Raw genomic sequence first — 11,460 nt, 5'->3', positions numbered from 1 at the left:
GGAACAGGCTGCCCAGAGAGGTGGTGGAGTCTCCCACTCTGGAGACATTCAAAACCCGCCTGGACGCCATCCTGTGCAACCTGCTGTAGGTGACCCTGCTCTGGAAGGGGGGTTGGACTAGATGATCTCCAGAGGTCCCTTCCAACCCTAACCATTCTGTGATTCTGTGATTCTGTATTGTAGAAACTTGGTGGGATGACTCCTATGACTGGAGTGTTGCCATGGAAGGCTACAGGCTCCTTAGGAGAGACAGGCAAAGGAAACGAGGACGCAGTGTTGCCTTATATGTTAACAAGCAGCTGGAATGCTGAGCTGGAGCTCAGCCTAGGGATAGATAATGAGCCAACTGAGAGCCTATGGGTCAGGATTAAAAGGAAATCGGGAGCAGGGGACATTACACTGGGGGTCTGCTACAGGCCACCTGACCAAGAAGACCAAGTGGATGAAGCCCTCTATAGACAGAACCTGGTCCTCATGGGTGACTTCAACCACCCTGGCATTTGTTGGAAGGGTAACACAGCCAGGCATAGGCCATCCAGGAGGTTCTTGGATTGCATTGAGGACAACTTCCTTCTCCAAGTGGTTGAGGAGCTAACGAGGAGAGGAGCAATGCTGGACCTTGTCCTTACCAACAAGGAGGGACTGATAGACAGTGTCAAAACTCAAGGGCAGCCTGGGCTGTAGTGACCATGAAATGGTCGAGTTAGAGATCCTCGAGGCAGCGAGGAAAGTGTGCAGCAGGCTGACAATCCTGGACTTTGGGAGAGCTGACTTTGGCCTCTTGAAGAAGCTGCTTAGTATGGTGTCGCGGAGCGAAGAGGGGCCCAGGAAAGTTCATTAATATTCAAGGACCGCCTCCTCCAAGCTCAGGAGCGATGCATCCCTACAAAGGGTAAGGCAGGCAGAAAAGTCAGGAGGCCTGCATGGATGAACAAGGAGCTCCTGGACATGACCAAAAGGAAAAGGGAGGCCTATAGGGGGTGGAAACAGGGGGAGGTAGCCTGGGACGAATTCGAGCAGCCAGGGATCGGGTTAGACTAGCTAAAGCCCAGATAGAACTCAATCTGGCCACGGACATTAAGACAAACAAAAAATCCTTCTTTAAGTATGTCAGCGAGAAAAGAAAGACTAGGGAAGATGTGGGCCCTCTCCGGAAGGAAACGGAACAGCTGGTTACCCGGGACAGAGACAGAGCTGAGGTCCTCAACAACTTTTTTGCCTTAGTTTTCACTGGCAAGGACTGCAGCCACACTGCCCATGACGCAGAATGTAAACGCGAGGATTGGGAAAATGGAGAACCGCCCACTGTAGGTGAAGATCAAGTATGAGACCACATGAGGAACCTGAAGGTGCACAAGTCCATGGGACCTGATGAGATACATCCACGGGTCCTCAGGGAACTGGCAGATGAAGTTGCTAAGCCACTAGCATCATATTTGAGAAGTAGTGGTGGTCTGGCAAGGTTCCTGATGACTGGAAAAGGGGAAACATAAGCCCTGTATTCAAAAAGGGTAAGACGGAAGACCCAGGGAACTACAGGCCAGTCAGACCCATCTCTGTGCCTGGCAAGATCATGGAGCAGATCCTCCTGGAAACTCTGCTGAGGCACATAGAAAACAAGGAGGTGGTTGGTGACAGCCAGCATGGCTCCACCAAGGGCAAGTAATGCCTGACAAATCTGGTGGCCGTCTATGAAGGGGTTACAGCGGCAGTGGACAAGGGAAGATCAACTGATGTCATCTACCTGGACTTGTGCAAAGCGTTTGACACTGTCCCACACGATATCCTGGTCTCTAAATTGAAAAGACATGGATTCGACAAATGGACCACTCAGTGAATAAAGAACTGGCTGGATGGTCGCACTCAAAGAGTTGTGGTCAACGGCTCGATGTCCATGTGGAGAGCAGTGACGAGTGGCATTCCTCAGCGGTTGGTACTGGGACCTGTACTATTCAACATCTTTGTCGCGGACATGAACAGTGGGGTTGAGTGCACCCTCAGCAAGTTTGCCAATGATACCAAGATGTTTGGTGAGGTAGACACGCTGGAGGGGAGGGATGCCATCCAGAGGGACCTGGACAGGCTGGAGAGGTGGGCCCAAGCCAACAGTTCAACAAGGCCAAGTGCAGAGTCCTACATCTGGGTCAGGGCAATCCCAAACACAAATACAGGCTTAGCGGGGAATGGCTGGAGAGCGGACCTGAGGAGAAGGACCTGGGTGTGCTGGTTGACCAGAAGCTCAGCATGAGCCAGCAATGTGCAATCGCAGCCCAGAAGGCCAATCGCATCCTGGGCTGCATCAAAAGAAGTGTGGTCAGCAGGTCAAAGGAGGTGATTCTGCCCCTCTACTCCACTCTCGTGAGACCCCACTGCATCCAGCTCTGGAGTCCCCAACATTCCATTCTAACTAAAGTTCCTTTTGGTAATTGGATGCATTGAAGTTGAAATTGATAATTAACTGTCTTGCAGCTTAAAAGATCATTATAAAGTCAAGCACCTAACCCAGATAATTACTATACCTGACATTTTTCTTTGAATTCTTCACCTTCTTACAGACTGTGGTATAAAATACCTTATCTGTGTCTCCAGATGACAGCTTTTAAAAAACTAATCCCCCTTTTTTCCCCCTGAAAATATCATCTACATCTTTCTGGAAATTCATTCTAAAGATGTTAACTAATTGGATTTGACCTACAGTGAACATCTCACTTTCATTTTTCCTATAAGGTAAATTCTAATCTTCTACCAGAAAATATAGTAGAGTAGAAAAGGAAATATTTCTTCACTACTTCAGTAGTTTTAACTATGTAAAATTTCAAACATATTTTCATAAGGATTGCTGAAAATGCTTCACTTCTGAAACTTAGTATACAGGGAATCAGTTATACAACAACTATTATGTCTGTTCATGAATCTAGTAGTTCTTACTTCAGTAGAAAGACTTAGTAACTGTAGAAGTTTTAAAAGGCAGAAGGTCCTTCAGGCATATAGTCACTCGTGATCTATCCTTACTGATGTATGTTCCTGAAAAGTCAAAGTAGCTGTTAATAAGGATATGTTTACAACACATGAAGTTCTGGTTATAGTACAATACTAGTACATAATTAGCCTATTCATGGTAACTTTAATCCAATGAGTAGAGATAGCAATCATAGTGATGACATCACTCTTCCTTAAGATGACTCGGCAACATGTCTTCAACATGAGTAGTAAGAAGTCTGATCAATATATTTCAAAGCTACCACAGCGGACTTGGGTATTTAACCTTCCTGAGTTCTGCCACCTGTGCCTGTGAGATAAGTTTGCCTGGACGTGACTATCTGCAGCACAGTCTCCCGTTAATCTGACTATAAGCCCTTTTCTTCAGCAAAACAGTGCTTTATTCATACAGAGGTAGAGACAGAGAGCAAATAATACAACTCATTTTTGTTTTCATTGACTTCTGTCAGCTGACTGATATCCTTTCTTTTCATAAAATTAAAGATCTCCAAGGCAGACTCCTCCAAAGTTACAGAGCTAAGAGATTAAACCTGAGATTCCAAAAAGTGCCACTTTCTTGCATTCAGATATGTTCATGATGACAAAAAGGTATTGGAACTAGAATAAATGTATCTGCAAAAGAATTGGAGCGCTTTGTATCAGTAAAGAGATGCTAATGGCAAGGCTGCCCAAGCCCCATATAATCAAAGGAAGTAAAAGTCTTACATTTTTTCTTTAACGAAAGAAGCAAGCTTTTACTTATTTCTGACTCTTAGCACAGAAATTACTGATACTTGATATGAATTCAAAGAAGCATTCAAAGCAGCAAAATGGCATCAAGCTAAACAGAGTGCCGTGACATTAAATTGATTTTCAGACTGAATTTCTCCCTATTTGAGAACTAAGTGCTAAAAAAGCCCTGGAATATATATAAAAATTACAGAAATTTGTTATGGGAACACAATCCCCCCCAATTCTCTCCCTGTTAAAAAAGCAAAAGAAAGTCAGGTGAGAAAGTGAGGCTTTTACCTGTTTCCCCTTCCCTCTGTTTACAGACAAAGGGAAGAAAATTAAAACATGATAAAAAAATCTGCTGCTGCAAAATTAACAAAATTTTTACTTTGTAACAAATAAAACACTTTTCTACCAGACATGCAGTTGAAGAAATACTTTCACTTAGATGTCTGTAACTGACAGGTCTACAACTGCCTCCAGTCAGTGCTTGAACCAGAGATCAAAATTGATAGTGATGGATTCTTCCATGTTTATCTTAAGAGGCGATATCCTTGTGCTGAAAATAATCATCAGAATTCAGAAACTGCTTTAAATGAAATGGGTTTAGTGTTGTGCAAAACAGCTCTAGTATATGGATAAAAGTTGCTCTTGTCTTTAGCCGTGGTCGTGTTTCTGTCTTGGGGGCAGGGACTCTGTAAATTAGTAATGCACTTTAAGTGCCCTCCTATATAAATTAATATTATTGTTATTATTGTTGTGTCCCCTTCACTCTGCAAAGCACTGATAGTTACTCCCCTGAAAATGAAATGTAAACTCTTCTTGACATTTTATCTTTTTCTATTTTTATTCAGTCACATTGCTTCTCCAAAGGTTTGCTTGCTATAGAAAGACCTTTCTCAATGACACTCATTTAATTCCATGGCATGTGAGACATTCCTTTTTTGAAAAGGCAAGCAGCTGATATAGCATGCTGTAGCACAAAAGGAGTAAGTTAAAATGCCAAAAAATATTTCTGGGGAAAGGAAAGTCAAAATATACTGATATACGTCCTGTCACTTAAAGGCCATAACCATCTTGTTCTAGTTTATGATGACATGATGCTATAAGTGATAAAGGCAATTATGAATTTAAAAATTACTCCCATACTATTATCTGTTACCACGCACAGACTGTTTAAACATTTTTTTTTGTCTACGACTCAATGAATCGCTTAGCATGTTGTGCTCTTCTTATGCCAACTTTCAAACTGTAAGTGAAGTAATCGACATATTTGGTAATACCTTCTGAAGCTGCCAAAAGGAATGCTAAAAATGAATAGGTGTGACAGAGGACCTCTCAGGAAGGTGTTTTTTACAGGATATACTTACTGCTATTTGGATTGTCACCTATAATATGATGTCGGCCACTCCAGTACCAAAGCAGCAACGTAGCGTCACGAGACCCCGACACGATGTAGCAGTCACCACCGATATAGGACTCTGATCTGGCAAGGCAAGTCACGACATCCCAGTGGCCAAACACAATCTGAGTCAATTTTCCTGGTGGGAGTGCAAAGTGGTACAAATTCAGGTTTTTGAAGTACTTGCAGTATTGAGAAATCATTAACTAAATCATTAACAAATATTCAGTTCAAATGTAATTTTTGCCTCATGTCTCTTAATTAAAGTTCACTACATGATACAACAAGATTAAAAAATAACAAAGATTTTTTCTTCTCTTTTCATGTTCCCATTGAGGGCTGTGCTCTGTGTCAATCCACAGCCTAACCCTTATCTCTGAAAATCATCAGTGCTGCAGTCACTGAATATTAAGCGGAGTTACTGCTCCATCAGTATTTAAGCAGTGGCGTTACAACACTATTTGTGAATTTCATGAATGATATGCATAAGTCAGTACATGAACTTTTCCATAATGGTGCTACATTATTATATTAAAAATTTATATTTGTTCTCTGTTAATGTCAAACTAAGGTTTACTATGATCATCACCTCCTTCTTTCTATTATTGCAATCAGTTTTTAGCAATGTACTGCATGATATTAGGCTAAGCAATCAGACAAGGAAACAGACTATAGGTTCCCGGTAGCAGGCTATGCAACCTACTGCCTTATTACATGAAATAAATAGAGATAGAAACAATACAGCCATGAAAATATTGTAACAAAAATTTGGGGTTTGATATGATTGATCCCTGAATATAGCTATAGTTTTCAAAAGTTACCGCTAACAAAATCATATGCCTTTCCATTTCCTTTTACATCCTATATCTTCCAAAAAAAAAAGTATCTTAAAGCTAGTATGCTCAAACAATAATGAAGGATTTTATAAACTGCCCTTTATCATTGATTGAGGGGTAAGCACAGGCATTAGATATGGGAGTATCAAGACAACCATCCACTTTGTGACCTAAGAAGAAACAGGTGGCTGTATTTGGGGTCACCTGTTTCCGTAGAATAAACTCGAAAGCTCTTGTCCCAGAAACCACAGATAAGAATGTAGCGATTATCTGCTGTGACCACGAAGCAATGTGCATTGATCTGGATGCTCTGATCCACAAGGTCTGTGATCTGCCGTTTGTTCACACCAGAGTTATTGGCTGTAACGAAATGCAAAACACATTTTACAAGTAAGTCATTCCAACACCTTCCTGTCATCCACTTACAGGAGAAAATGAATACATTTAACTTTCAATGAACTGTGAATTTGTTGTTGAGTAAGCATTTTGAATATGAACATTTAGAGCTGTCTATATGGGTGTCAGAAATACAAAATTATTGTGAGATTTCTGGTTTCCCTTTGAATAAGACAAAAGGTTTTACAGGAGATGACAATTTCTTATGCACTGCATAATGTGTGGTAATATTTTGAGTGCTCTGTTGAAGTAGTCTCCAAAGCCAGCTTGAACTAGGGGAAAGTGATGGAAGGCATTTAAAATACCAAGTCAATTCCAACAATACTGCAGAACGTCAATTCTTGCTGCTTGGTATCTCTCATACAGAAAATATCCCACCTTGTATTGTGTGACCTTGACATCATCCCATACCTGCAGATGCTTAACTGGATCCAAGATGTAGGGATTCAACCAACAAAGTTATTAAAATCTAATGTGCACTTTCAACGCTGCCTTATCACCTACTCCTCAAGCAAAGAGCCAGGCCATGGGAGGCTGTGTTAAAAGAAGCAATGCTACCTGGAAATTCCCCCAGACAGAGGGAAAAGGAATGGTTCATGCAGAATCCTACCACGCCGACTGTCAAATGGAGCTGTTGGAAAGGACTGGGAGTAACCAGATAATGTGCTCTTTACTTGCTATGACTCAACAGACAGGATTTGGCTATACAATAAAGAATAATTTCTAGAAGTTCAGTATATAATCTAAGTTAATTATCTACACTCTCTCTATACTCACTGGAGAGAGAGACATCGCTTCACGTGGCAAGTCATCTCACGCTGTAATAGCTGTCCAAGCACTAGACAACTCCAGAGGATGGTTTCTCTTTCTACAGTAGCTATGGAGGGAATCTTGACAACTAACTTCAGCTAATTGAAGTTAGGTGAGATAAAACTCACTCTGAGAGACATATTTCTTCTAACGTAAGAACATGACTTAATGCAGATAATATTCTGATATTTCTTTTGTCCCTATTTTTGGTTATTCTATTAAGCTGCTCATAACTGCACACAATAAGAGACTCAACCAAAAAAACCCCACCCTATTATAAATTTGCTTTTAGAAGTTAATATCATGTTTATATACATTCCAAGAACACATATTTAAATTACCAGACCCTCTATGTCCATCCACTGAAAGATAATGAATAACAAATTACTCAAATTTCCAGAACAGGTGGGCACAATAGTTGTGCCCTAGCTTTTGAGAGGAAAATATGAAGAGAAAACCATTGTCATTATATGAGCAAATGAAGCATACAGAATGAGAAAGCTAAGTCTCCTGAGGTACTTGTATACAAATCATTCAACCGCGAATATTGACACAGACAGAAAAGGAACTTTTCATCTGGAGATGTTTAAAAATGCATTTTTTTCTCACCAATGCAGCAAAATTGTCTCTAAGAACCTTCCCTACCCCCAATTTCTGTCTCAAAAATGTGCCTATGGCAAAATAAATAAACAACCAACCACAAAGCAAATAGTTGCAATTAAAGAGAAATAACGACCGTTAAGAATACAAGTCCTGCAATCTCTCTAATGTTTTTAGCAGATGCTATTTCTCAAAATACTTCACTTCCTTAAATATTTTTGAATTTGAAAAATACAACCATGCATCAGTTTAAAATCCAGTCTTTTCTTTATTAATTTAGTAATCCCGACTAAAGCAATCCAAATAATAAATTGAATGAAAACAAATGGATCTGCATCTGCACTGATATACACAGTGCTGGCTGTAAGAAATGAAAATATGTGAACTCTACCAGACCCTCACATTTTATTTTACAAATGTGACCTGATAAAAGAACAGAATTATAGATATGGGCTGACAACGTAACTGACTTAATTGGTTGTTCCTTAAATACCAATTGCTGGGGATGTTAATAATAGCACTCACGTAATTCATTCAGCATCAATAGCTAATGCTTTTAGTTCTCCAGGACTGACAAGAATAAATATTTTCCTATCTTCTGTGTTAAATGAAGCATAATATACAAATATAGCTTAATCGATAATTCTTGAAAATGCCATTTTCAAATATATTGCTACATTTTCATCCCAACATACCAATCAATGGATCCATTTCGATTGGAAGATGATGGGCTTGATCCAAAGAATATCCTGGGGCTCCCCGAAGGCCTACATGTGAAAGGAAGAATAAAGGACATAGGAACCTCGTTGTCTCAATTTAAATATGATTTTTCTAGGTTTAAAACTGCATTATTGGATTATTATATATAAAAAAGTAACTTCTTAGTATTACTTGTTCTATGAATCTTTTAAGATTCCTTCCTCTGTGCGACACAAATATGCATTTGTTAATTCTTCCGTTATGTCATAGTAACTATAACTGTATGAGCGCTAATTTCATCATGATTTCTGCAGCCACAAACATTCGTTTAATAGCTCCTTTAAAATAGTGTAACAGAGATTTTCTTTACACATTTCAGCACTGGGTGAGATCTTCTAATAGCACAGAAAAGAAAAATAATTGGATTAAACATTGTTATGAGTTTCTTACACATGGAAACCTGTAAGTGACAGAAACTTGGATCTTTTCACGGTTTTATCTAGAATTTTTAGCTGGGAAATTGTGTGCTACAGTGAATTTGTCACAATTATTCCTATTAGTTCTATCCTGAGCAGTCCTTAAGCTGTTCAAATGTGCATCAGGGGCTGCATATTTAGAGTTATCTGCTCTCATGCACGGATAGCATTGCTTTGGCTATTCTGAGCACTTTGCCTAGCATGTATATCAGAATGGTCATTACTGAAAACATCATTTTTGTCAGGAACTGACGTGTTTCACAAGAATATCCTCCATAAGAGGAGATACAGAGTCTGGAGAATAAACTTAATTTTCTACTACTGCAATAGACAACCAGAGGAGGTAAAGGAAAACAGGGTCTACAAGTGGCCCTTGCATCTTCTGAAACACACTGCTCTGAGAATTTCTCCTTCCCTTCTTTCTCTTCTTTCAAAACCAAACCAGTTTGGGACAGATCTTTACAGGTATTAACCTAGATTAATTTGCTTCTATTGTGAGATGGTTACTTTGTAAATGCCTTCTACTGTGTATAAATTCTAAAGCTCTACATACATCTCACAGCAGTAAAAGTGATCTGTGTATACATTTCTGTAGATGAACCTATCCTTTATACTAGAGTTGTGATTTATTAAAATAATATTATGGTAATAGGAGGAAATTGATACCATGTCCTGGATTAGTCTTGCAAAATAAAAGACATTGCCAGACAGGACACAAAAGTGAAGAAAATCATTAGAATGAGTTTTGATTCTCCAAACAGTTCTGTTTTCCCATCTCTTCCTGTCACAATATATTCAGAAAGTATTGCTCTCTTTGAAATTTACACCAGAGGTTTTAAAATGGTGTGAAATTTAGTTCATGGTTGATTCATGATGTGAATCCTGCATGTTTGCAACATGACTTATGTCTTACAAGAAGATATATGAAAAACTAAAACCTAACAGTCACATGCATCGTAAAGGCCAACATGACTTCTACTGAAGTAGATAACTTCAAATAATAGTTGTTAAGTAAACTCTTGAAATCCAGGATACTGCAATATTAGTGACCTTGACTCCTTCACAGTAAAGTATGGGTAGGAATTCTGGCTTCCCTTCACTTGGCAGTCTGGATAAGAAAGTGGTACTTGAGTACTAAATAAGCCTCCTCAAATGGAGAAGACGTGAACGATGATGAGTAAAGAGTACTTGGGCAGCACCCCTGAAAAAGCCAGGGAAACTAATTAGGAATTAGTCAACCAATGTTTGCCAAAAGAGTATTAAAATACCAGGGGACAGTTTCTGTACCTCTGAATAATTTCTGACATCGGGCTCTTCCATTGAGGACACCATCACAAAATATTTTTAAAAAATGTTTTGTTTGGGTTTTTTTCCTTCTAAATTTTTCCCTTTCATTTTAAAGACATGGGCAAAACATTTTTACATCTAATGCAGTTGCACCTGATAGAGTATCATAAACGCATGGATTTGTGAAAGGCAATCAGATACTCTGTTCTTTTCCTGTCGTAGGCTCTAAACCACCACGCAAAGTTTGTTTGTAAACAGAGAACAGAATAATGTGAAATTTAATATTCATGCTAACATTATTTAAATGTTAAGAATAAAAGTAATATTAAACCTTATATTACTATTCAAGAATTCAGAGTGTTATTAACTTTACTTGCTCTGGTATTTCTTCTAATGCATGCCTATAAGGGAATTCCCGTTCATTCCTCTAATTATTGCCTGTAACACCAGTCTTTGGCCAGACAGAAGTGGGAGATAGAGGTGAGATCCCAGAGGTGGGATCTGTTTCACCTGACTTGAATTATTCACTGAGGAGATGTTTACAATTAAGTTAATTAAATCCCTAGGTAATCTAGAATGCCTGTATGTCTACTGGAGGTAGATATCTAAACTAAATATCACAAATCCCTCTCCAGGAGGACCTACTTCTGTCCTGGGGTTTCTTCTGTGTGTAAGGAGTGGAGCATTTTTCTTTTTTTGCCAGGTCCCTACAAAGTTCCTGAACCAGCTACTGAGTCACATTCTCAAAGACTAAGTACCTGCTCGTTTTTCCCGGTGGTAAGAAACCTTCAAAAGTTTCCAGATACTGCAGCATAAGGGATATCACAGCAGGAAGGTACCTTAGAAAATGAAACCTGTTCATTCCCTCATCTACCTCATGGTCCCACCACCTATTTAGCACTGCCTGGGACAACCTCAGTGCCTATACATCCAGTTGAGGAGACAGGGCAGTCCTAGCAGCAATATGGAGAGGTTGGAAGAGGGGCTGGAAGGAAAATTTGGGATGACCTTGTTGGATGGGCTTTTGGGAGGGAATGAGGAAACTTCTCTTCAGAATAGTTTGGTTTCCAGCTGCTGAGGCTTGCTTAGGGTCCCACATTATCTAATGGTGACCCAGGGGAGGGCTTACGACAAGCTCCTGGACAGACCTGAAATCTCTCTCAAGCAGCAGACAGTGATGTACGCTCTCTAGCATGCCAGTATGTACTCCTGAAACATGGGACATATTAATATCGGCTGTGTC

The 11,460-nt window shown here is 39.8% G+C and overlaps 1 protein-coding gene across 1 annotated transcript in view; it reads right to left on the bottom strand.

Annotated features, from left to right (window-relative positions):
* NBEA (neurobeachin) overlaps positions 1-11,460 on the bottom strand; it is a 515,614-nt gene that overhangs the window by 24,199 nt on the left and 479,955 nt on the right. The window contains exons 57-59 of the mRNA XM_009888422.1: positions 8,451-8,522; positions 6,154-6,309; positions 5,082-5,252 (exon numbers count right to left, since the gene is read on the bottom strand). Of these exons, the coding sequence (XP_009886724.1) occupies positions 5,082-5,252; positions 6,154-6,309; positions 8,451-8,522 (399 nt within the window). The remainder of the gene's footprint in view (positions 1-5,081; positions 5,253-6,153; positions 6,310-8,450; positions 8,523-11,460) is intronic.

This window comes from Charadrius vociferus, unplaced genomic scaffold (genome assembly GCF_000708025.1).
Source record: "Charadrius vociferus isolate BGI_N301 unplaced genomic scaffold, ASM70802v2 scaffold16, whole genome shotgun sequence".
NCBI classification, from domain to species: domain Eukaryota; kingdom Metazoa; phylum Chordata; class Aves; order Charadriiformes; family Charadriidae; genus Charadrius; species Charadrius vociferus.
The sequence above is the reverse complement of the archived record's forward strand: the minus strand, read 5'-3'. Positions and strand labels throughout refer to the sequence as shown.